Source organism: Trachinotus anak, unplaced genomic scaffold (assembly GCF_046630095.1).
Source record: "Trachinotus anak isolate AG129_WGS33_773 ecotype Australia unplaced genomic scaffold, CSIRO_AGI_Tana_v1 ptg000012l, whole genome shotgun sequence".
NCBI classification, from domain to species: Eukaryota; Metazoa; Chordata; class Actinopteri; order Carangiformes; family Carangidae; genus Trachinotus; species Trachinotus anak.
The window spans coordinates 7,828,217-7,855,021 of NW_027273863.1; the positions used below are offsets into that span (position 1 = coordinate 7,828,217).

At 40.7% G+C, this 26,805-nt stretch overlaps 2 protein-coding genes and 1 long non-coding RNA gene across 7 annotated transcripts; 1 reads left to right on the forward strand and 2 right to left on the reverse strand.

The window, feature by feature from the left end:
• Positions 1-2,472: 2,472 nt before the first annotated feature.
• Positions 2,473-17,298, reverse strand: LOC139629222 (phospholipid phosphatase 3-like). 3 transcript variants are annotated; one of them, XM_071491728.1, is made up of 6 exons: positions 16,396-17,298; positions 9,909-10,066; positions 5,882-6,162; positions 5,728-5,785; positions 5,465-5,641; positions 2,473-4,567 (listed from the first exon to the last, which is right to left on the reverse strand). In XM_071491728.1, the coding sequence occupies exons 1-6, from the start codon at positions 16,532-16,534 to the stop codon at positions 4,439-4,441; spliced, it is 942 nt and encodes a 313-aa protein (XP_071347829.1). In that variant the 5' UTR covers positions 16,535-17,298; the 3' UTR covers positions 2,473-4,438. The 3 variants fall into 3 exon arrangements, with proteins under 3 accessions (XP_071347829.1, XP_071347830.1, XP_071347831.1); XM_071491729.1 differs by lacking the exon at positions 9,909-10,066 and adding an exon at positions 10,888-11,042; XM_071491730.1 differs by lacking the exons at positions 9,909-10,066; positions 16,396-17,298 and adding exons at positions 10,888-11,042; positions 15,463-15,587.
• LOC139629223 (uncharacterized) lies at positions 15,886-25,084 on the forward strand. The gene is made up of 3 exons (XR_011692925.1): positions 15,886-15,954; positions 16,069-16,138; positions 24,932-25,084. It is a non-coding gene; the product is annotated as an uncharacterized lncRNA (long non-coding RNA).
• On the reverse strand, positions 17,447-26,653 carry LOC139629218 (titin). Of its 3 annotated transcripts, XM_071491716.1 has the most exons (19): positions 26,253-26,653; positions 24,341-25,280; positions 23,999-24,190; positions 23,224-23,767; positions 23,028-23,143; positions 22,887-22,912; positions 22,696-22,733; positions 22,512-22,562; positions 22,158-22,290; positions 21,758-21,917; positions 21,414-21,537; positions 21,261-21,292; positions 20,850-20,913; positions 20,625-20,659; positions 20,260-20,323; positions 18,600-18,698; positions 18,433-18,446; positions 18,129-18,162; positions 17,447-17,959 (listed from the first exon to the last, which is right to left on the reverse strand). In XM_071491716.1, exons 1-19 carry the CDS (start codon positions 26,259-26,261, stop codon positions 17,890-17,892), a joined length of 2,745 nt encoding a protein of 914 aa, XP_071347817.1. In that variant the 5' UTR covers positions 26,262-26,653; the 3' UTR covers positions 17,447-17,889. The 3 variants fall into 3 exon arrangements, with proteins under 3 accessions (XP_071347817.1, XP_071347820.1, XP_071347818.1); XM_071491719.1 differs by lacking the exon at positions 18,433-18,446; XM_071491717.1 differs by lacking the exon at positions 26,253-26,653 and having other exon boundaries at positions 24,341-25,286.
• Positions 26,654-26,805: the final 152 nt, after the last annotated feature.

Below are 26,805 nucleotides of genomic sequence, written 5' to 3' on the forward strand. Positions count from 1 at the left end.
GACTTTTAGAAAAACTATAAATTGATTATTATTTATTATATTGTTTTTTCGTAATAACCAGACCAAAGCACATAAACAGCCAAAAACAGCTCGCAAAGTCAAAGATGCACTATAAACCCAGAGTAAGCAGTCCAGTGTGTTTGTCTGCTGAGAAAATACACCACTAGTGTATGTGTGTGTGTGCGCCTGTGTGCGCCTGTGTGCGTGTGTGTGTGTGTGTGTGTGTGTGTATGGGGTAAACAAGAAAGAGAATAACTGATCACTTCAGAGCAACCACAACAGTGCTACAGAGTTCATGAGAGGAATTTGTAAATCACACAGGGTAATTACTTCACAAATAATGGGGGTTAAACTGCGGTGGGAAAACAACAACTGTTTCTTTCCTCCAAACCACATGAAAAGGATTCCATTATTACAGTGTTAAGCACTGCTGATCAAGAAAGCCTCTTTGAATCCCAAAGAGAAAAATGGGTCCAGCTGAAAATGTGAAAAAACATAGGACTGTGCCATTTGTTGGTCTGGTTAATACTAAAAATATACTCAGCATGCAGCCTCTATCACTTTCAATTACAGTTGAATATACTGTATCTTTGAGAAAATCTTTCACGGCTGATGGTCTAATGTAGTGGGACAGAACTGGTTCACAAAGATAAACATTCTGTCAAGCCTTTGGCACTTGAAGTGAACATTTGTTGAACAGAGAAAGCAATAGTCGGGGAAGTAAAGGTGCTGCCATGTTTGGTAGCAGAGAAGTCTTTACACCTCCACTTAGATCAAACACACTCCATGTTTGGTTTGGAGGGAGGAAGACACAGCAAGAGCTGGAAATGATGGGAACAAGTTAGCATGATTACAAAAGACACTAACATGTACCAAAAGTTACACACACCCTCCAGATTGTAGCATTGTGCCCAAACAAGACACTGAAAACAGTTATTTAGTTGTCAGAAGAAAACTGCCTCACAATCGTGTATCACTCCTGGGATGGTCAGAGCAAAACACAATATTGCTCTGCGGGACACAGCTTTGAGCTAAATGCTAACATCAGCATGCTAACATGCTCATATAGCTAACAGGGTGATGTTTAGCATGGCATTAGTTTGGTAGGGTAACATTTGCACCAAACAAAGTGCAACTGACACTGATAAGACGTTAGTTTTGTAGATATTTGGTCATAAATTGTGCTAAATGAAACGATGAACGAATGTTGACACTAAGGAAGCATATTTTTACAAATGGTCTTCAGTGGGATAATTTCTATGTCATTTCATATAATTTCCCTCATAACTGCAAATCAGCCTTAAAACACTGCCAGGGGAAAAGTCGGGCGCTCACCAAAGCAATTAGGATACACTGTCAGGGGGCTATGAATAATAATTAGTACACATTTCTGACAATCTCTGAAGTAGAATTTGGATATTTAACTGGATAGGGAAAACTTTGTCTTTGTCTTTGTGTCACTAGCTGAGAAATCAGGGGATCACCAAAGTCATTACAAAGGTACATCCACTGGGAAACATGCATGAATAGCTGCCCCCAATTTAATACAATCCGTTCAATAGCTGCTAAACTTCACTAAAAACCAAAAATATCAGCCTTAAAGTGTGCCACAGGAAAAACCAGGGGAATACCATAGTCAGTAGACTTTATGAATTTTATAGCAATCCATCCAATAGTTGTTGAGATATTTCAGTTTGGACCTAAGTGGTAGACTGGCCCAACACTGCCATCTCAAGATCCTGACTACATGGGTAAACCCCCCCCCCCCCCCCCCCCCCCCCCAAAAAAAACCTCTACCACAAAACACACATATTCTGTAGGGTGTAGTCTTGTGCTCAATTAAGACACTGGAAACAGTCATTTAGTAGTAGTCATAACAAAAAGCAGCTGCTACACAATAGTATCACCCCTGGCGTGGTCATAAAAACAAAGCACATTTTGCAGCTTATTAAACTAATCAACTCCAATCTGCCTCTGGGCAAAGTGCCTGATCCACAGTGAAATCAGTCAGATTAGGATATCATGTGAACACACTGGCCCAAAACCCAGCTCATGATACGCTGGCACAAAAGCTTGAGTTACATGGTGCAACCTGTGGATGGTCTACACTGTATATACAGAATGGTATATATACATTTCATGGAGACAAAGCACCCTTAAAGGATAATACAAGACTCTAAAGGCAAATAATGTTGCTTCTAAGAATTCTCATATGTGAATATACTTTGCCACTCTGGCGTAGTTTCTGTGTGGAGTCTATATTATTCCAGAGGGCCATTGGGGAGAGGGGTTAAAGTCAGGAATGTACACTATTTCCCCACAGGAAGTTGAGCATGGAAGTCTACCATTGCCCCACGCCCAGATCTCTACATCGCACACCCAGTCAGCCGACTACTAAATTATAGAACAAAAGTCAGAGATATTTATTCTGTCATGTAAGACACAAAGAATAAAATAAACATCACAATAAAATGTTCTTGATCTTTTGTGTTTTATTAAAGACACTTTATCATTGATACGTCTTACAGTTTCATTGTACAAAATTTCACAACATTACAAAAATACTGAAAGGCATTTTCAATAAAAATGTACTGAAGCTGTCTATTATGAGAGCTTTGTTTTTCTTTAGTTTTTTTTTTTTTTTAGAAAACATAATATTCACAAGTTGTCAACATTACTGGATGACATCTGCCAAGCTTTGCCTCTTTAAAGCAGCATGTTTTACATTTACACAGGTCTCGACACTAAGTCATAGTGGGTGTTTCTTCAAAAGATACACTGTATATATACACACAATACAGTACTGTACAATGTATGACAGCATGCAGAGTTTTCTGATGCTGTATATAGTAGATTTTCAAGATATGTATGAAAAGAGAACAGGACTAGTTTCTGTATAAGCGTCAGATCAAAGTTTGTCTCAGTGACTTAAAGATGCTGCTTTAGTCAGAGTCAGTGGTTTTAAAGTATTATTATTATTTTTGCTAAAAAGTTAATTACATCAATATCATGCAAAAATATTAGCATGATTATTACTTTAAAATTCAATGTAATGATTTTCGTCTATTATTATAATATACAGCCTCATTGCCAGCCCTGTTGTATTACTTCACAAGACTTTATGAGATATTACGCAGTTACAATGTGCCAAAATAAGTCGTTTCTTTCTTTTTTTTCACTGTTTTGCTAAATTGTGAGACTGTACCTAACCACTGCTGTTGTCCCTGTCTTGCATTGAATAAATGTCTGTACAGCATACAGTATATCACAGGATGTCTCAGTGATGTGAATAATCACTTTGATTAGTAGCAGTAAAATACGTGTACTGTATATGATGCTTTTTTCCACAGTGTTCCAGTCTCAAGTTACATGTGGCTGTTGGAGCAGGTGCCTGTTCTCTGGCTGGAGAGAGACACACTTGTAGGCTATAAACACTGAAATATATAGACATGACATTAAGACACACTGGCACACACACAGAAAGGCCTCACCCAAACACACACACGCACACGCACACACACACAGACATATACATGAGCATATGCAAGGGACACACCAGACGCTCACACACTCTCACACACTGTGACCTAACACTTGTGGGCACCCGTCTGGTACATATAACAGACAGTCATTTCATTAAATGGCTCAGTGGGGGCTCGTCCTAGCCAGCAGAAAGAGGCCCACATCCAACACATACGCCCTCACTGTACTTTCCACCTACTGTAACTCATGTGCACCTTCTAAGGAACACGACATTATGGACGTAATAAAAGCTTACAAAGCTTTCCAAAAGCTTCACTTCAGGATCATTCAAGTGGTGACAAACAGTACTGAGTTTAGCTAAAATAGTGCTATAAATCACACATACATACAATGCTTATGTTTGTAACAAAACCACACTAAAACACAATCCTTCCCGAAATCAAGGAATTTGTTTTTTTTTTTTTTTTTCTTTTCATGGTTTGTTTGCATGAGTCACACAGTGAGCGAGTGGCAGGAATATGAGTATAGCTCCCATGCTGGATACAGCTGAGGGAAGAAGGCACAGAAGCTACACAGAGCTTTGTTTACAGCTGCCATTTCTCTGTTTTATTTCATTTCAGACTTTAGTCCATGGAAAGGCCTTGACAGAGAAGAGTCTATGAGGCAGATCTCTTTCACAACAGGAGAAGAGGGACAAACATCCCTGGTTCTCTCTCTTTTCCACATTAAGATGTCTGTGAGACTGAGGGAAAAGATGAAACTTTCCATTGAGAGAGCATAACTTGCTTGACTGTTTTTCCGTAGCCTCCTCTCGTCCTTTGAGATGTTCAAGATTCCATATTTGTCTGTATTATCCAGATTGGTGGAGTTTATTTTATCCAGTATTGACCAGTGGCTATAGTAGTGATTTGAATGGCACAGGTCAGGATTATATACAGTCAGTTTGCAGTCTTCTCTATGCCATGATGAGATGATTGCTTCGCTCTCTAATGTCTGCTGGAGGAACAAGGTCTTTCTTCACCGGAGTTGGCAATAAGGTAGAACGTCTACCTTTGGGCTTGAACAAGTCTGACACAAAGAATACCTATGGAAGGGATAGAAAGAAAAACATCCTTAAGCATCTTAATCATCATATTCCTTTTTCTCCTTTTTCTTTCTGACAGTTTTCTGTTTGTATTTTCACTCCCTTTCATCAACTGATACACAATGGAGTCCCTCAAGGTTCTGTATTAGGTGCCCTTCTGTTTTCCATTTACATGCAGCCTCTCTCCATTATAAATTGCAAACGCAGTCTCTCCTTTTATTATTATGCTAATAACAACCAATTGTATCCACCTGTTTACCTGTGTAATTCAAATAGCTGACATGACAATGTTAATTTAGAAACTTTCTCAGTTGAATCAAGACAAATCTACAGTACAGAGCAACCTTTTATGTGATTTTGCCTGCTTCATTGCCTTTGCCAAAAATCTCAGTGCACCCTGACCTTACTTTCAGGCTCGTGGATCACATACAATTAATGTTTCAGTCCAATTTTTACAACGAAAAACTACTTTCATTTTGACTTTATTTCCTCACATAGTCATTACTGTAACCTTTTGTTTGCCTTAGGTGTATGGTAATGCTCATTCCTGTCTTAACAGTGATTATTACCACAATGTTTTAATGTGAACAAGAAAGACTGACCATATAGACACCAATCCATGTATTGGATATTAGAATTGATTTTAGGATACTGCTATGAAATCTGTTTTTTTTTTTTTGTTTGTCTTTTACAGTCCTGCTTTTCTGTTTGTGAAGAAATTTGTACCCTGTTGTTGGAAAAAGGCTACATAAATGAAGGCAGAATCATGATTATTATTATTTAACTGGAAAGTGAAAAATAACATGAAAATTAGATACATTTTTATGGCCTCGCCAATTCTTAAATCTAATCTGATATAGTAATGTTAAAAAAATAAAACACAATGGAACTACTCACTATGCAGTACGCCACCAGGGCCCCCTGTACAAAGCCCGCCAGGACATCAGTCGGGTGGTGCTTGTGATCAGAGACCCGGGACAAGCCGGTGTAGAAAGACATCATGATGAGAGTGAACTGGGTCAGAGGGCGCAGCAGGCGGGCTCCGTGCCAGGTGAAACGAGACTGCAGATAAAACTGCAAAAGAGACAGAATTGTGCGTTTATATAGTGTGTATTCAGGGTATGTGCATGTATGCATGTTAAAACAATTCAGTAACTCACCACCAGATAAAGCATGGTGTACATTGAGAATGATGCATGTCCAGAGAAGAAGGACTTCCTGAGGGACAGAGGACAATCAACATTTTTACTACACCTTACAATCTGTAAACAATACATTTAAATCAATGTTATACTTTTAAATCTGTTACAATACCTGGCCTCTTGAACTTTGCTCTCTGGTCCCTGACACTGGTAGTCAGTGATGTAGCCCAGGGAGCAGTTGATAGTGGAGAAGTCAGGTTTGCACACATCAAGGAAGTGTGGGCGCATACGGCCCACTGACACTTTGGCAATGTCAGTGAAGGACTGACTGATGGCACAGCCAAAGATGAAGACTCCAACCTGCTTGTAGAGAGCAGAAATGTAGGGGTTCCCTACAAAAGACTTGGATCCCTCGTTCAGAAAGTAGATCCTGTAGCTTTCGCCGATGATGATCTGAAGGAACAGAAGAGGCGGTGATGTCAGTGAAAATCATGATTTCGACGTGGTCCCAGTCCCTAATTCCTAAGTACTTATTTCCAATCTCCTGAGTGCTCAGTGAAAATGTGTGAGTGCAGGAGGGCCAAAATACTTTACGAGTAATGGAACAGCACTTTGAAACTTGGACAGAGGAATTCCTTTTGCTAGTTAAGTGGAGTGCTCCTATTTCACACGTAATTTAACATCCAACTGACTGTTTGTTACTCATTATCTGAATAAAATATATAAACATTTTTATAATTTCAGATTTTTCCTCTCATTCCCTTTTTTTAATGTTAGGACATAGCTAATAATGAATGCAGGTTTTTGCTTGAGGTAATTCCTTCGAGCAAAGACTGCAGCATTACTGGATTAATAGTGTTCATGAACAAACCTTTAAACAAGAAGGATAGCACTAAGTTCTTATGGACTTATTGGAAATGTGCATCAAAGTCTGTGGAGATGGAACCAGGACATACTGGGCTCTGATGTTCAGAGTACAGAATATAAGTTATAGATATATGACAAAAATAACTTTTTTCATGATCAAAATGTTATTATGAAAGCTACAATGGAATGCTGTGATTTCCTCTGAAGTGGTTGGAAGAGGGTTACTTTATAGTTAAACGTGTTTACTTGTGCCATTCTACTTCTGAGAGAAAACAGTGAGGCAACGTGGGAGGCAACCCAAACTGTCCGCCATGTCTAGTTTTGTGAAAATGTGTAAATAAACCACCGTCTAAAACCGACGATTGACGGGTAAGGCGCACTAAGGAGGAGGTGGATAGCCATAACTCACAACAGCTGTTCAAGCTCAAATACGCCTTCCCAACCCCCTCTCTTCTCCCCTGTTGTCTTCCAGCCTCTCACAAATGAAAGTAGTGGAGAGGAGTGAGAAAGGGAGAAAATGGAGGGATGAAAGGCACAGTGACAGGAAGGGAGGATAGAAAGCATAAAGAGTGTACAAAAAAGGACAAGAGGAGTGCGAACAAGGAGGAGAAAAGGGAAGGAAGAGGAAGGTGAGAGGAGGAATGAGGACTGAAGCAGGAGGAGAAGGGAGTGAGGGAGCGGGGGAGGCACCGCTGGTTCTAATCAGCAGAAACGCTGAGCTAGGCGACGTGTCTGATTTTGGTGGCCAGACTCCACCAGGCGCACGTCGGGGGCACGTTTGTTTTTCACTGCTCCGGCTGTCTCTCTGAAATGTCTCCGATTTCACAAGGGATGTCTGGCTGTTTTCATGTTAGTATCTTGGTTTCATCAGACATTCTTGCAAGGGGCGCAGGAATAAGTCTCATTCTTGGAAACACTCTCTGCAGAGGGATAGCCCTTCAGGAGATTTAACAAGCTGATAGAGTATGTTGTTTCCACCATCTAGGCCTTTAGAGCCAGCTCAACACAGGCCAGTTGCTTTCATGGGAGAGAGGGAAGGGGGAGAAAACAGATCTGGTTCCCCTTGTGTGAAAGATTTAACGATGTGAATGAATAAATGAATTGGCATTGTAGGATATGTTGCTGTTACACTGAAACCTCAGAGATAATAATGGTGCTAGATGCTGATTTGTGGCTTATGTCAAATGTCTTGTATTTCAAAAACGACACCATGGTGTTTTCCCTCCTTCTAAAAAAAAATATGCATAAATTATAAAGGATGTGGCCTCTTGTGTTTCTCAGCTCTATTCAGGGGGAAATGAAGCACTACATGACCTAATGTTGTTGTTTTCTGGTTCAGAAAACACAAAGCTTGGCAGAACGCTCTGTGGGGGGGTGGGGGTAGATTACAAAGTCACGTTTTGCCAGGGGAAAATTAGATATCTGGCAAAGCTGTCTTGTTTGGGCCCTTCACCACAATTCCACCCCACCAATTACAGTATTTAACCGAACAACCATTGCGTCAACCATAATTACACGGGGCCAGGACTCCTTCTCACCATGAAAACCCCTGTGGCCCTAAGCCTGTAGAGTAGTCTGCTCTCCAGGAGAAGGGAGAGCTGATGAAGAAGCCATGCCATGAGGCAAGGCACCATCCCACCGAGGATCTGCCAGGTCACAACTGCACATGCTATGGCAGTGCTGAGTAACACCATAGACCAACTAGAAAGTTTCTGAAGGATTTAAGGGTGACCACTGCATGTCAGGGAAATTAGTTTTGCTTGTCCACGGCTAGCACATTCCCAATAACTGGCATTTCCAATGTGGTAGCTAATGTGTTGATACCTGTTGAGAGTGAGACGTTGCTAAATGTTTGGTGTTTGGCACATTGCTTAATAGTTGCTAAGGTGTTATGAGAGACTCCAGTGTGATAGCTAGTTAGGTTTCTAAAGTGTTTCTAGTTAGTTACTACTACATTTGTGATAGCCAGTTGGTTGCTATGGCTTTCAGGGTGATTTCTATAGGTTCACTAGGTGGCTGCCAAGTTGTGTAGTTGCAGTCCAATGGTCAATTTACAAGATTGAGTCAGGCATGTGTGAGGCCTCACCCATGATTTTATGAGATGAGTGAATTTGGGATAATTTGCAATTTGATAACTTACCATCTAAGACTGCTGCAATAATATTGCAGTTTCTCTCCTTTTTTCCTTTTCTTTTCTTTTCTTTTTGTGTTCTGTGTATTATGAGTATATATGGCTAGATTTGGTCATTGATGTCACAATGTAGGGTTTTGTTTTGTTATATTTTGCTAAACTATTTTAGTAGAGATGCAAAGGGGACATCTGCAATGGATACTGCTCTTATACTTTGTCTTGTCTACACTTGGTACAACACCTCGTCAGCAGCACAACAGAAGCTGTAGTCTTCCATCAATGTCTACACTGAATGTATTGAGCCACAGTACTGCTGAGTGCTCAGAAGTGTTTTGAGAAACCTTACAGGCCAAAAAACAATCTTGCACAAGGGGGTAAAAATCGCAGTTATCTCCGTTAAAACCTGAGTGGAGTATGAGCTGTTGCGAGGCTGCAGTACACAGGTGCATAGGTGAAAATGGAAGCATATTAGAAAACCACGGCAGAAAAACATCTGGTGTAGATGGGGTGAAGAAAAAGGATTTTGAATTACAGGATGTTGGGATAACTGTTCAGTGCAGATTTTGGACTCATCCTCACTGTTTTCTCCCAGGAGATCTGAGACAGAGAAACAATTTAACACCTCACTTTCTCAAGTGACTTTATCAGCTGAGTCATCTTAAGCCCCTGAAAAGAAAGCCTTGAACAAATGCTGTTGACTGGTTGTTATCTAGCATGTGCTGAAACCAATCAGAGAGGCTGATAGCACAGGTATGGAGAGGTGTTGTTTCAGTAATCATGTAGGATAATCTCTGTTTATACCCACAGTGAGTCAACTGTCAGATAAATCCCTCTGATGGAGCGTGCAGAAGTGTATTTCTCTGAACATAAGTGCAGTGGGAATGTACATGGTTTGGTTTGAGAGGAACATGAACACATGTTGCACCTGTAATTGATTCAACAGTTTAAAAATCTCTAAGTCATTGCCCTTATTGCACATTTGTAAAATATCTCCCTTGTTAGAGATGTTGCAATGATCATAAACAAATTAGAACCCGTTTGAAAGTTTATGAGAACTACTAGAATAGACTGTGCACTCAGGATGAGAAATGATGTGGTCAACTTCTAGTTTAAGGTGTGTTAAGGTGCTGCTAGTAATGGTGAAGGCTGCTGAAACACAAGAGGTGATGATGACATTAGTGATCAAAGTGAGGTGACTTACAGAGAGGATGGTGATAAGAATGCCAGCAGCGCTAAGCACACCGTCGCTAATGGTGTCTCCATTTTTGGCTGGGTACTTGATGGACTCATCATCGCAGTAAAACCCTCTACGGTAAGGCTGAACAGCACTGGTCTCAATGACCAAGAAAGGCAGGCCGGCTAGTGTGAAGAAGCAGTGAGCGGCACAGAGAGTAAGAAAGGGGGTGGGGGTGGGTGAGGGAGAGAGAGAGAGAGAGAGAGAGAGAGAGAGAGATGGAGGCGCTGGGTTAATGATACGCAAATTACAGAGGTCGCAGGTACAAGCAAGAGGTAACAAGGGAACATCTGGGACTGGCTCAATTCATTCTGTGGCTGTTATCTGTGACTAATGAAGAAATAATGACTCCAGCTTTGCTCAATATTCAGTTTTAATGGGGATTTCTGAGCACATGTTTGGATGTATTAAAGGCCTGGACTTTCAGCCTGTGAACTACTAATCATGTATGCTTTACTGTACTGCTGACCATCCTCCAAACAACACCATATATTTTATACCAGTCTATCTCTTCAGGCTGCATTGGTTTCCATTAATTTAACTACAGAATGACAATGACAAGTGAAAGACATTTGTAAGTAGAGGGAACCTAAAAATAAAAATAAAATTTTAGTCAGCTGACCAACAGCGTGCTCCAAAAGTCTCTTTTTGTTACTTTGACAATTAATCAATATTCTGACAATATTCTGGAAACCAATGGCTGTCCGAAGGATAGAAAATCATTCTGAAAGCTCACAATGACATGTGTTGGAAAATGGTTGGCAGTTATGTACAGCATACATGATTTACAGCTAATGAGGTACAACATTGATGCACCACTGAGTGTGAGTCAGAGCCTGTCGTTCCAATCGTGTCATTTTAGGTAACTCAAGCCAACCAATGGATCAACTGAGAGTGTCCCAGCATATGCTCTCTAGTTCTCTTGCTGCACCAAACCAGGACTTACTGAGGCCATGGGCACAGTGACGCCCACGGCTGTGAGCACGGTGGTGGACACTGTGCTGCTCTTATAAGGAAGCCTGATGCTGTTGTCGTTGCAGAAGAATCCTCTCTGGTAAGGTGGGAAGGGAGATTTGTGCAACAACACAGCTACAAGCAACACTGCATGGTTGGACAGACACATGAGCGCGGGTCAGACAGCTCTTAAAAACCAAAACAGTGAACCGCTGCATCAATAGACATTATCAACAGGAAGAAAAGCACACAAAGGCACAGACAGACAGAAATCTCTGACAGTCAGACAAACAGATTAAAAACTCCCAGCAGACAGGAATTTAAGTAATGAATCTCTTCCTGTTTTCTGACCTGACACTGATTAAACGAAACAAAATAAAATTGGCGGATATAAATGCTAAAATCAAAGCTACACCATTGTTTTTGACTTAAGTGATCCTTTTTTAGAATAGCATCAACTGCTCTCAAACACACTGTGTTAGGGCTAAAAGGGTTGGATGTGTCATGCTCATAAGAGAGACCATTGCTGCCAACCAACAAGAAAAACACACAAACACTATCAGGGTCTTCCTTCCCTTCCCGCAGAGGCTTTCAAGTGCACTTAAAAAGGCCCACTTTAAGATGCCTTGGGGGGTGTCTGCGTCTGATCAATTTAGTGTGTTTCTGTGTGCTTAAAGTGGCAAAAGGATCTTATTTATCTCCTGACAACAAGCATAGAGTGGGTGTAACTCAGATGCAAGCCAAAAAGGACAGCTTATTTTCTCCATGTACTAAAGGCTTCAATGGAGGACTTTGAAATTTGAGTGTGGACATGGTACCCAGGAGATGCCTCAAATTTGGAAAACACACTTTCAAATCACTTCAAAGCGGCATTTAACAGATGCTGGAGCTTTCAAGTCACTCTTTGAATAATTCTGCGATCTGCCGATACAAAGAAAATCAAACACCAGCACTCTCTCTCACACACTCTCTCCCACTGTCTCTCCGTGTCAAAAAGCTAAAAAGCACTGGGGTGTAGAGGTCAGTGCTGAGAGCTGCTGAAGGCAGGATGGTGGTGGTGGTGGTGGTGGGGGGGGGGGGGGCATGATTTCTCAAGCCAAATGTCAACACAGACTTCAGTTGCTGCTGAGCCCCTCAACCCTTTGCATCCACAAACACACACACACACACACACACACACACACACACTAACTCACACATACTCACACAAAAACACACAGCTGACTGGCCTTTGAAGGTCCAGCTGGGTTGAGCTCAGGTTACAGACAGGGCTCTGCTGCTTGATGGGAACTCCAGAACACCAGCCTTCCCTCCACATTCAGCAGGATTCAGATTATTAACTTTCGCTTTTTCATTCTCCTTCTCAAAACAAATACCTGGACGGAGCTACAAACGGCACTGAAGCAAGTCTGGTAGCAAAAGAGAGACCGGGGTGATACGTCTCAGAGTTCTGTAACAGTAAAAATATACTGTACTTTAAAGCCTCACTGTCTGATCCTTGAGTTTACTTAGCCTGGCCATGAACAGAACAACACAGGCCTTACCAATACACATTCACTGGGACATATAAATGCTGATATAAAGCAGTCAGGGGAAAAAAAGCACACAGGGCTGAAAGTGCTGGATGTGAAACTTGTAAACCCCAGAGTCCTGACCCCTGTGAACGCCTCTGAACACATTCACAGACCTGATATGGGCCACAAGGCCAGAGGCAGAGGGCAGAGACTGATAGAAAGAGACAGAGAAGTGGCGAATGGATTGATAAAATAAAGTGTCTTGACTTTATAAAGGAATCTACACAAGGTCAAGTGTCTCCAACAGCTGATTGGAAAGACGGAAAAAACACAATGAGACACTGTCAGGTCCTGTCTTCCAGACATTCAGCTGGATTTTTCTTCTCTGTTCAGTCCTCTGACCCCTTCCATCCATCTAAACAGTGCAGCATCAGCACTACGTACGGCATCTTGGGATTTCCCCCTCCTACCCTCTTCCTCCCTTCCCGCTACTAAGAGCTGGCTGGGGGGCAGAGGAGGAGGGGGATAGTGTCCTGGTCCTGCCAACAACAACACCAGTCAGCAAGCACGGGTATGTCTTTTACATTAGCTCAACATCAACCCAAAGACAACAGAAACAAACAAAATGGTTGGAGAGATTTTTTTTTTTTCCTAATGTAAACATCAGGTGTCCTCTGCTCGGTTTTCGCCCTAAAGCAGTTTGCTTAATAATCAACAGGGGAGCCCTAACTGAAAATAAGCAAACAAAGTAAATGAATAATGATGATGACTTTTTCAGCACATTACTGAGCGTCGTCTCACATCAAAATATGCTCAAGAAATATTAAGAGCACACTGGTTAGAATTTCCTACGCCTGTCCGGTTTGCTTTTCTCCCAGCTCAGCCCTGGCAGCTCCGTGTAGCTGCAGTTTGTGGAAACTAGAATCAATGTATAAGCCTCACGCTGAACTAAAGCCCCACCATATTTTGGAGGCATTCACCAAAACACCAAGTGTGACTGTTAAAATAAACAGACGCACATTTTCCACTTGCAGGGATCTCTCACTGTCTGGCGTAGAAATGTATACATGTCTGAGGTAGTTGTGGTGTATACACAGATGCAGTTGTTTTTACTCGCAGCGGCCCCCACACAACCTGCTCCCTGTCTGTCTGTCTGTCTGTCTGTCTGTCTGTCTGTCCTGCTGCAAAACTTTCATAGCTCCACTGTGGAAGGGAAACCTGGTCTGCCTGCTTAGTTAAAAACAATCGTGTTAGCATTGAATTGCTAGCAGCTAAAACTGCTGCTTATGTTTTCATTGATTATGCCTATTTCTTCAGAGGAGTAGGTATTACACATAAAGGGGTTTACGGTTCACATTCTAAATGTAGGTATCTGCTCCTCTTTAATTCCCACAACCCCATTAAACACATAAACAGACAAACACAGAAAAAGTATGCAGACAATACAGTTTCACAAATGATTCAAACATTTACATAAACCATGAACAGCAATACAACACATGCAGCATACAGACATTTATACAACATGGGGGATCTATGTACATACATGGATATACCATGTATGTATACACCTGTTGAGCTAAGAAGAAAATATTAGCCTGAATAATTCATCTTAACTTCACTCAAGTTAAACCTTCAAATAAATTGAAAAGCAGATACAGTATATTTGTATGTCTCTGTCTTACATGTGATAAATCACATATAAATCCCACGTCCTAATTGTTATGTTTGATTACTTGTATAATATGACAAATTTAATACAGTACAATCTTTAATTGAGTGGAACTGTCTTGAATTGGGGCCTTTCAGCGATGCCCCAGTGTCATTTTAAATTGTCTGTGATTTAACTCTCATCACCTAAAAAACTAACTTGAGGCCAATAATTGCTGTATAACTGGTTTGCACTTGTTTTTTTCTTGAGCTCAAGCTAATGTTTATTATTTTTAGAGGGTCAGTTGAACGAAATGTTTCATTTTCAGTTTTACTTGATGAGAGTTTGAGATGTTTGTCACTGAGATTTCAAATTACGACTAGCCAGGAAATACCACCCACACAAAGGGAACCAAGCCCTAAAAACACAAGTTACCTGAACTTTCAACATCGTTTCCCTGATTTCCTGGGTCACCATGATCTGTTTTCATAAAACTGAAAAACACAGGCTCAAGTGTGGGCGATTAACCACCTTCTATTTACTGCTGAACGAGGACAAAGGCACACAGAAACATTATAACACGATTAACTGGAAAACATGAAAGCCACCTGCTACGGCTTACTGCAAACTGAACCTGATCACCTTGCCAGAGGCTGAAGCAAAAAAAAAACAAACAAACAAATAAATAATTAAACAAATAAATAATAGCCCTCTGCTTTCTTCAGCATCATTCATTAGGATTTAGTTCCAGTTACCTCTGAATCAGGGTGACGTGGACCTCCGGCCTACTGACTAATGTTATCTTTACTGGCACTGGTGGTCTACTGGGATCACAGCGACCGGAGACGGTTCATGTGCACAAGAGAGATGGGAGGGAGATATCCCTGCATGCAGCGATACGAGCACTGCAATCAGTGAGTGGAGGAGTGGTGCTTACCAGAGCTGGCCCACCATTTCCTCCCTGTGGTCGTTCCCTTTAAACCATGTCTTTTGACAGAAAAACACTTCTGGTTTGTTGACAAGCTTCTCTGTGGGAAGGTATGTACATCCAGAGCAAATCAGGGGGATTTACCCTCCACAGTGGCAAAAACTAGACTGAAACTAAATATAGCTTGTCAGAAAATGACTGTTTATACTATAGACCTTTCATGGAATATTTTAACAAAAGCTGGACTGCTGCTTTTCCCATGCTTTAGTTCTTATTTCATAGTTGAACAGTCCTTTGCTGTTTTGCCGTCATGACTTTACACTACAGAACAGCACATTGGACACATTCTTATATCAGAGAGGAAAACAAATGAGTGAAATTAGTGAAAAGTCAAAGGTTTAAGCCCAAAGGAGAGCGGCTAACCCTTTGAAGGACTCGGGTTCAAACTTCAAACAGTGTAAGAAAAAGTTTCACCTGCAATAACAACCTTCACCCAATGTCTGCGGCTGTTGAACATCACAGGACCTGCGCTGCTGAACATGCACTCACACACACAAACACACAAGCCTGACCTTTTCACCACTTCCCTTAATTACTCCACACACACACACACATATATATGTTATGCCAGATGTTGGGATCAGAAGCATTCCTGGTGTGGAATGTGAGCCATTCTGGAAAATATAATGAGCAAAAGCAGAGGTAACAGTACAGGTGTGGGTGGAGACCAAAGAAATGTATCCCTCCATTTATTAATTAGTTTCCCCTTTGCCAGCACTTTTATTTTCAGGGAAAACAGATCCACTTGCTAAGCTAAAGCGATTTCTGGAAAATATGTAGCTGTACAGTTATAACAGCTAAACGTGCTAGCTAGCTAACAGTTACCACTGCGACATCACTTGTTGCTGTAGTAACGCCGCTTGTGGAGCTGCTGAGGCTAAACCGTTTCATATTTGGCTGACAAAGGTGTTTAAATATGATAGCTAACTTTAAATTCGTTTTTCCAATTTCTTACTAACAGTTTCAATTAAGTTTAATTAATGTAAGTAAGTGATATTTCGTATGACTTGTTCTATTCAGAGGACATTTCGCCAACTTAAGGTTAACCTGTCAGGGCAGCATCGGTGGAAAAAAGGATTTCCCTCTAAATGTAAGTATTATTATCATATAATACAGCATTTAAATGTCACAAATGAATATCAAGGCACATGTGTAGGAAACCTGGTAGATGAGGACAACATACGCTGAAGAACAAAAAAGTAAGTTAGTGTCAGTCATCCTGAACACACCGCAGGTCCTGCATACGTTAACAATGTTCAATGAAACAAGAGGACGATTGAAGGGTAGAGAAGTAGTAATGTCACACATGTTTCTAACTTCTTTCTGACTTTATAGCGGGACACTTACCTAGAAACAAGCAGAAGAGATCCATCCCGACCAGTAACTTTCTCCTGCGGTGGTCTTTGCAGTTATTGTTGTTCAGCGAACTCCCGCCGTTCCTCGCCTCGGCTGCCATCGTTTTCTCATATATCAAACAGCGTTGCATTTAAAACAGTTTGTATGTTTCAAATGTGAAGGAACTAGAAATGTTGCTACAAGCAAATCGCAGTGCAGCGTTACTTTATGTTTTACTTTATATTATTCAAGCGATTGTCAGCGATTCTACATGAATCCTAAGGAGGAGTACTCATGCAAGTCTATGGAGAAGATAGGCTCCTTCTGAATCTAGTCACTGTCTCTCTAACTACAATCGCTCCTCGCCTTCTTCTTACTTCTAACCATCCTTTACTCCTTTCCAAGGGGGTAGTGGGTGTCCTGTGACAGCCTTCCAAGAAAGCCCCTCCTCCAGACCCTCCCCTTTCAATTAATGCCATATGCAAGCTCCTTCACACAGGCTGATTCCCACACTCACCTCTCAGTGATAAAACACTACAACAGAGCTGCAATAACAAGGGGGATTCCACAAAGCACAAAATGAGCCACTTAACTGTGAGAGGGATTTTTCCATGGTCTGGAGTAAAATTTGTATGTTTTACATATTTAGGGTTCTGTTTTTCATGATTTTTTTTTTTTTACTACGTGAGCTAGTGTTGTTTTTCATTGGAAATGGAACAAGTTAAACAGTCTAGTCTTTTCCTGGGAAAAACAGAACACATGAAAATGAGTAAGTAAAAATTCCCAGATTATTCAGACTTTCCCAGTCTGATATACACTATGATAAATGGAAACCCTGAGCACTATATTGAACTTCCATAAGATAAATTTTAAGCAATAAAACATATGGAAGACTCTGGTACTGTTCATGAAAAGAAACTGCATTAGAAAGGAGGGAGTCTATGGGTTTGTAGTTTCAGTCTTCATGAGTTACACTATATACAGTAAGTTGGTAGTAACTTAAGCAGTGTGTTTCAGTCAGGAGAATGCAAGCAATGTCAAAAAAAATTCATCAAAACATAAATCAATGGCAAATATTTATTAGATGTTACAAGCAAACCAGAGAAAATCTAAATGCAAAAAACATATTCACAAACATAAACATAAGCTATTACAAGTGAACAATGATGAAGTGCAGTTATTTTATTTGTGCACCATTTGCTCTTTTTAACGGCAACTTCAGAGAAAGGAAAAAGTGCAGAACACAAAGTGAAAATGCACCGATATGCACGAAAAAATAAACAAAAACAGTGAAATCAGGACTATAATACAGTCGCATAAGCAGCTCCATTCTTCATTCATGATCATGTTTTCGTTGGTCCACTGTAGAGGGTCAAGAAAACATTTTCTAATACTTGACAAAGAAGTCTCAATGGCAGATCTTCCTCATGGTATGAAATCCCATGGGTTAACTGTACAGTGGAGGTTTTTCCACACCGACATTCCCGGCTTTAGCTGATGTGGTAATCAGAAAGTGTCAGCATACAGTGGTGGGGGAGGAAGGAGCGCCAGCTCTGTGAAGTCGACCTCTTGTTCACTGTGATACAAAACAGAATAGAACATCACAGCTCATGAGGGGGATGCCAAAGCACCTGAGGTACTGTGTGTGCTTCTTTGGCAAACCCTGACAGTACTCTGCTAATACAAATAAAGATCAAGCAGAACCAAGCTTCACTTGCTGATTAGAGGGGAAACTCAACACTTACGGATATGGAGGCTCTTCAACAGCATGCAAGAAGCCTGGATAAAGACAAGAAGATACAAAGATGACATTAGCTTTGTACTGCTGTCTCTGCAAAATGTCCAACACCAACACTCTATCTCCAAGTTACTTGAAAAAGATAAATGCTCCTCACAAGTTATTTTCCATGACAGACCAGACACCAACCAGTGTTTAGACTGTAAAGTGACTTGCAAGTGCTCTCATCTTAGCGTCACCAGTATCAGTGAGTGTGATGGAAGTGGTGACAACAGTACAGTCATGGAAACAACTAAACTCTGTAAACTTACTTGGCGGCTCAGCACTTTAAACAGGACAGAATGGATAAAAGAAAAAAAGAAACAATTTTTCTATCATTAACAGGGTTTTTAAACAGGAAGACATTGGTGCAACAAAATAAGATTACAAAACTTCCAAAAAACTAATGTGTCATGTTATGCAAAGGAGAATTCTGTACTTTGTGGGTGTTGCTCCTTCACCATCAGCAACGTCAACAAGTTCATCTTTGCTGTGTTGAAAGAAGATGGCTAGTTTCTGCAGAGCTTCATGTCTGGTCCTAAAAGATTCAAGACAAGAAACTGTTAGGACTCATTTTACTACCATAACTACTATGTTTCATTCTTTTCAATGGCCTACAGGGGGTGGGTGAGGGACACCCGTACAATCCAGTACACTGACCCTGAAATATATAATACATTTACAAAGTTTATTATGATCAGCGTTTGTTTCCAAGAGGAGCTGATTCCGGTGTCAATGTATTTTTGAGGCTGCACTTTTGTTGTATTGTACTGGATGTAAGAGAAGCAGCCTTCCAGTGTGTTACCGCAGTGAAGTGTGCACCAGTAGTCAAACGAGACATTCATATCGGCTCAAGCTCCAATAAAAAAAAAAAAAAAAGAGCTTACTTGGGTATTTTCCAAGGAAAACAAAAACAGACGAGTTAGGTAAACAGAGCAGCATCAGGCTAAACACTTTATGGCTGACTGTACTTCAGTGTTTAGCTAACTAAGTATAGTTGGCTAGCAAAAGAAAAGAGAGTTTAGCTAACCGATCTTTTTAAGAGGGCAAGGAGAGAGATGCATCATTGCCCTTTACTAATGCCTGATGCTGCTCTGTTTACCTAACTCGTCTGTTTTTGTTTTCCTTGGAAAATACCCAAGTAAGCTCATTTTTTTTTATTGGAGCTTGAGCCGATATGAATGTCTCGTGCTAAATATCACTATATTACTGAAGCCCATAAGACCTGCAGGGGGACACTATCGCCAAATTTTATCGTTTTTTTCCCCCTTTCTTTAAATAGATATTCAGTTCCAAAGTCAAAGCTCTGTGATAGAAACTTTAGATGATAGATCATTTTTTCTAGTCTTCCTATTGTATTTATTGCAATTGTATTGCGTTATAGAGATAAATTGGGTGCTTTAAGTCCAAAACAAGGCAGCAAGTGTGTTATTTTAAGCCATGACTATCATATCCCATTTCAAAATTATTTCATACATACAATATTGGATGGAATATAAAAAAAACTCTCCAACACTTTTGGATTACATTAATGACAAGTGGATGGAATTGGACTCTGGACTGTTTGGTGTTGGTCAAATACTGACTTCTGACTTTTCTTTTGCTGAAATGACTTGATACATCTACTAGACAATCAAATATAAAACTGATCTGCAACTAATCATTTATCAGTAATTTGTCATGCAAAACTTTTGCTTGTTTCAGCTTCTCACTAGTGCTAATTTGCTGCTTTTCTTCATTCTAAGTGATAGTGAACTGGAGATCTTTGGAATTTTTGTTAGTGTGTTAGAGTTAGTTGTAACTCCACAAACTATCTGTCTTTGGCCTCTACTGTAATCATGAAGCACTCCCTAAAACACTGGAGTCCAAATAGCTTTGCTTTCTTCAAAGACCCCTGTATAAAATGTTAAAATCCTGTTTTCTATTTCTTTAGTTCTCCACATTTTGTTACTTATGAAGAATTACAAAAGTATGCACAAGCATCCCATGTTCACACTAAGAGTCTAGAAAAGAGGTGGATGTAGAAAGATTTATGTACTTACGGTCTTACAAGAGAAACCTGCCAAGGTATCTGCTTTGACACCTGTGTTGAGACTTACTGTGTGTGCAGGTCCTCCAGGTTGGCATCGCTCAGAGTGTGCTGGGCGCTGACATGGCCACAAGCTGTCAAAGCGAACACATGAAGGGCAGAGGTGGGTGGATGAGGAGGGGTTGGGGGCGAGTTATGCAAGGGCAATAAGACAGAGGAAGGAGGGAGGGAGGAAATGGCATGGTAAAAGTGCACATCAAAGGCATGTTACTGTCTGCCATATGTCAATGCAGAACATAAAGTAACCAGAGGCAGAGTTTGCATTTCCTTTTAAACCAGAAGGCCGGGGGGAGATGGGGGTGGGGTCTCCTGTTCTCATGCCTTTACTTAAAAAGAGATAAAAAAAAAAAAAAAGATAAAAAAAAATGTACTTACATAACTCAGACATGGAAGTCTGCTGAGGAAAGCAACTATACAAACAGAAGAGAAGGAAATTAATTGCATATACTGTGTACCACATAAATTCAATCATCCTTCAGAGGGAAAGACTGTAAACAACTGTTATGTGGTTTATGGTTTTTGTCATTATTCTAAGAAATGGCACTTATCTAAAAGCAATGTTGAACACAGTAAAGGACAGTAAAAACGTGTCAGTCTTACTGGCTTTCATTGGAGGGTGAGAGAGTCTCATCTTCACAGGCCCACTCCTCACTGTCATCTGTGACTGTGGGAAAAACAAATTAGTTCGATTAAGTGCAGTGTGCTTGCTGATGATAGAGGTTTGGCAGCGTAGGAGCCAAAACCCTCAGCCTACATGGAATTCCTTTACAATCATACAATAACATATTGCTTGTCAAGCAGATGACAACTAGTAAAGTTATTCAGACCAGGCCTTTGGGCTGGTTTCCAGTGTTCTCCGTCAGTCAACAAGTCCATGCATTATATCAACCAATCAAGTTCTTTGTACTGTCTTAATTAGGCTGTAGTGCTTTTTGAAATGTTGAGGTAACTAATGCAAAGTTTAGAGGTGACAGTGCAACCACCCTTTGTGCAGAGCCTAGTGACACTTACAGCTGCTTGTTAGTATAGGGTGGCTGGAGGATCTGCAAAACAAAGCTTTGAATCACTTATCATGACACACTGATAGATTGGCAAGCAAAGGGTCGTTGCAAATCTTTTTTTAATTAAGAAATCAAAGAAGTTTATCAGCGAGTTACTCAGTACCTGCTCCCTATGCTGATGGTATCTCCCTCCAGGTTTCCTCCTCGTCCTGCTGCCTGGGCCTTCTTGCCAAGTTCCAGCATCTCTTTGATATTTAGCTCCACATTCATGACTGAGATATAACCATCTGCAAATAGCAAAAGCAGAGCAGTAAACATAGAGGTGCTAATAACACTGTGTAACTGTGTAAACAGGAGAGTAATATAATTATGTGAAATGGCTTCATTTCAACAACCAATACAACATTTTCTTTTTTTTTGTCAAATCCTGATATTTACTGAAAATGTAAAGTGCTTTTTAGGGAGTGATAACATGAAAATAAAACAATACACTGTGTCTAAACTCACATTTGTGGTTAGTGTCTCGAGCCAACCATTTGCCTTTGGGGCAGTTGGTAGTGCGGATGATGCTGACCGTGTCCCCACTCTTCACAGGCAGGTCATTCTTGCGGACTTTACTGGCCACCATCACCTTGGCGTGGTACATGGGCTCCTCATCGCCAGTCACCTAGACAGTAAAATGTAATTTAATTTAATTTTTTAATTAAGGAGAGGCTGTGTTTACATTGTTTTCAGAACAGCTAAGCAGTTCATTTTGCACAATTCTGACTAGTAAATTACAGCCTCGAGCTGTTTACTGAATGTTTATTGAGCTTCATTGTGATACCATGACAAAAGCAGACTAGAGAAAATACAGCTCCACTACAAGAAATTATTAACCTCAAGGTAATATGATGGGCTAACATACTTTGAACTTCTTTTTCATTTCATTTTCCTTCTTCTCCCTTTCTTTTTGCTCCTTTTTCTCCTTCTCCAGTCGCTGCTTGTCCCTCTTCTTCTGCTCTTTATAGTCAGCAGTGTTGGGGCTTTGGCGTTCTTTACTGAAAACAAAATGGACTCTTCAGTGGCAAAAAAAAAAAAAAAAAAAAAAAAAAAAAGCAGCACTTCTTTTCCATAAAGATGAGATTTACCTATGCTAGTAACAAAATAACTGAATAAGAAATAACAAAAACAAATTTCAAGGAGAAAACTTAGGGATCGGGTATATGACCAGCTTGTTTTTAATCACATCAGTGAGTGACGGGTGATGTGTCTAACATACCTGTGGACATGATTATGGGCTCCATGAGCAAGTTCTCCTGATACACTGCCCCTGCAGTTTGATTACCACAGTGAGAGAAAATCAATGACTGTCTTCCATCTGGCAAAAATCAATGTCTGTGATAAAACACAGAAGAAAAAAAAAAAAAAAAAAAAAAAAAAAAAACAACAACAAAAAGACATACCATGGATTCCGTGGCCATATGTTACACGCCTCCTCCTTCTTGAAATAAACACAGATGATTTTTAATTTCCCACAGATGATCATTAAAAGAGTGAAGCACATTATTCATTCACTGCACAGAATTCATCCTAACTGTTTTCTTATTATTCACCAAGATGATTATAAACTCAATTAGATTTAAATAGGAGTTACCATAGGGTGGTTGTCAGCATATGGATCTGTAAAAAAAAAAAAAAAAAAAAAAAATGAACACAGGAGTCAAGTGGAAAGAATGAATGTCTGCCAGGGGTCACATCATGAGAATAAAACAGTGTGTTAAGAAAACATTCTTACTCTTCAGACCAGCTTTACGTTTGCGAGAGTTCTGGCCCAAGATGAATTTGTTGATGTTTTCAACATCCTCGTACACATTATCACACGTTTCATAGTAACTGTCCTGTTGATACACACTAGACGGGAGGAAATCGATAAAATTTGTGATGTGAAAAAACAAAACAACTGTGGTGGTTCTTGCTACAACAAAACTCACCTTGGATGTGGCTGAATGCCACCATTCAATTCTGCCTGGTTATTAAGCTCTGTTTCCTCTGGGAAAGAGCGGCACTCAGCAGCTCCAGGATCAGTCTCATCAGCTCGAGAGTTAGAGAGTGCATCTATGATCGCCTCCTCAGTCTGAGACCATTGCTCTGGTGCAGCAGGCTCTGGGAACTCTGAAAGGTTTATTGGTTCAGGGAAGCTGGTTGGATCAAAGGGTATTATGTTTTGAATGCCAAGGTTCAGATCTTGGATGACACAGCTCACACTGGGATCTGCAGGATCACACACTGACAAATCAGGTTGGGAAGCCTCAAAATCTGTGACTTCAAAGTCAACTGGTACAGGAAGGTCAGTGCTGACAAAGTCTAAAGCCTCCAATTCTAGTGCAGCAATATCAACAGGTTCTCCCTCTGCTGTTTCCATCTCTGAATTCTCAAACTCTGGAAACTCTGGAGCGTCCAGCGCAGGGTTGGAAATGGATGGGGGTTCAGACTCTGGCTCTTCGGTTGGTGCTTGGCTAAGGCCTGGTGACACCTCTATAAAAAGAAACAAAAATCTGCACTGGAACAGATGTTCATCCGTACCACAAATAAAAATAATGTAAACTGCAGTATGGCTAAAACACAGTCATTGATGTCCAAGTAAAATACAACGTTTTGCCTTTATATTCTTTCTGTGGCCACAGAAGGGGAGAAGCAAAGGTGAAATAAAGCAAAACTAGAGAAATGGAAAAGGAATAAAAAAGAAGGCAAGTTCACATACAGTACCATGGACTGTGGGTAGATGGTAACGGCTGAGATCTACTAATGGAGGTCTGGGGGGCTTTGCTGGCAGTGGCCCCAGCGACCGTAGGTCAGGTAGAGGTTTCTTTGGAGGAGCTGATGGTGGATGAGGTTCACCAGTCCTCACAGAGGGAAGTTCAGCTTGATCTCTGCCAAACTGCTTAGCCAATGCAGACTCTAGGCATCAGGAAAAACATTATCGCAAATATATATATATATATATATATATATATATATATATATATAAAACACTTGTCTGAATTGACAGTATAAGATGATAAATTTTTTTGATGTGGACAAAAATGTTGATCTTTTAATATAACTTACTATGTGCAGAGCTGTTAGCTTTGAAGAAAGGCCGGGCTGAAATACAAGCCAGGTGTGGCAGACAGACTGGTGGGGGCATGGGGAGGTCAGACTCAACACTTGCAGTGTTCTTTGGTGGCGATGGGAACGTCTTGTCTCTTGAGGTGTGGTCAGGGGAACGCAAGCTCTTGGGTTTTGTGGATATCAACATCTGCCGGCGTGAGAACTTTTTCTTGGCCCTCTCCAAGGTGCTAATGAATCTGCTGTCGGAGTCAACACTTGTCTCTGCAGAAGGAGGGGTGATCGGTATATCTGGGCTTGAGAGAGGGCACTCAGCAGTTGATTGGTCACTTTGGAGTGAAACTCCATCTTCTGTGGTTTGTTTTTCCACTGAGGGTAACTCGCCGGGAGCACTAGAAGGTCTCGTGGTCAAATCAGCATAAGTGGGCTCCTCTCCAATGTCTGCACTGACTTTTGATGCTTTGGCAGACTTGAAAGGAAGCAGCAAACCCTTCTTCTTGATTTTTGTTTGTGGCAGGACTTCTTTTCCTGGCTCTGGTTCCAGTTTGTGCTCCATTCTGACTGGTGTTTCTATCTTCTGCTCTTTTACAGGCAGGACAGGAAGCACCAGAGGCATGTGTCGCTCTTTGAGGGACTGCCTTGTTGTGCTGTCTCCGTTAGCAGGCCGGGATGAGGGGGACGTCTGCTGAAATTGTGGTGGAAAGGAAATTGGTCGCTTGCCTCCAGATGCCCGCAGCCCATCTCTGAAGATGACACGGGGAACCACTGGTGTCTTGTTCTCGACAGCAATACTAATACTGCTAACCACGGAGCTGCAGTGACCTCCAGGAGGTGGGAGGTGTTTAGGTTTCTCTGCAACAGCTGGTCGTCCAGTTTTACATTCAGCCAGAAGGGCCTCTTCTTGAAACTTTGCCCTCAGAGCTTTGAAGTTGATTGGCCCCTCCATAAAAATCATAAATCATTAAATTAATAGAAATTTAGAAATTTCACAGACATTTTGCCTAAGATGGGTACGTTTTGTGGCAGTCAAACAACATAATTTAAAGGTGGACTTACCAAAATTACAAAAAACATTTTCTGATTCACTTCCTAGTGGTATCTACTTATGCAGATTTGATATCACATCCTGCTTTCACCCCAATACAACAGACAAATTAATGGAATTTGTCTCTAGAGCATCTCTTTCCATAAAACTAATACATCTTTCATTGATAAGTTGGTAGACAGAATATTTTGATGACCAATTAATTGCTTTCAGTTTTTTCAATGAAAACTGAGAAAATCCTGTCATTCCAGGTCATAAATGTATTTCCTTAGTCCTGCTACAATTTGGAAGACAAAATAAGACAAGTGAATGCAAGGACTTCCCAAGGAATTGCAATTGGTATTTTTCTGACAATTTATAAATCATACAAATAATCATCAAACAAGGAAAAACATTAAACAGATTAGAAACTTGAGAACAAGTTGTTGACTTCTGCCAATTAGGCAGTTGTGTTTTCCAGAATAGCAGGTACATTGTCTCACTCAAAAGATGCTGCTGCTGAATTTAAGGCGTACTTTTCCAATGCTGTGAGCACCACAAAAATAAGTAAATAAATAAACAAATAAAATGCATCCATTGTACTGAGGTTAAAAGCCTGGACAACGACATCTGCATGGCCAGATACTACAGGTATATAGAAATGTGTACTTGAGTGAATAGAACCTTTAATATGCAAAGTAAGAGAGGGGATAACTAACATCAAGTCATATCATTTAATTGCACAGAACAAGAAAAACAAATCCGAAACACCATCTATTAAACATGGGGTGTTTTCGCTAGCACAGGGCACGGTAACGAGGCTAAATTTAGCTATCCTCTAACGGTCCTCCGGCCAAACAATTACTCAGAAAACTCTTTAAACTTTACCTCTGCCATTGTGGCTCCTCTTGTTCATCACTGTTCAGGACTGCGCGTTTGGAGAGCGGTCTAAACTTAGGTAATGCGACGCCATCGGCTACTTTGACAACCTGAGAGATGAATCCCGGGAACCTGGCGGTGCTTGTCAGGGATGATGCTAATCTGATGCTAATACAAACAATTTGAAAGCGCCGGTGTGTGAGGCGCGCCTGCGTGCTGCGCGTAACCTGCGTGCGCGCTCACGTTAGTTTAATTGACGAATCAGAAGCGTTGAGAGCCGCTAAGTCAGTGTGCAGGTGTTAATGATATAAAAATGATTTCTACTTCTACTTATAATACCATTACCATCATTTGATAGTAATAATTATTTATTTTTTTAGTTTTTTTTATTAATGGATCATTTCACTTCAAGTTGTGTCGGAATAAAAACGTTTGTGTTTCGGTTTTTAATTTCTTTATTGTTTGTGTTACAGTTCGATTTCTCGGAAGTGTTTGTGTATTGAACCCTCATTGGGACATGGATTGGAATGTTTGTGGGCTGATGATGAGAAATGGGGTTATA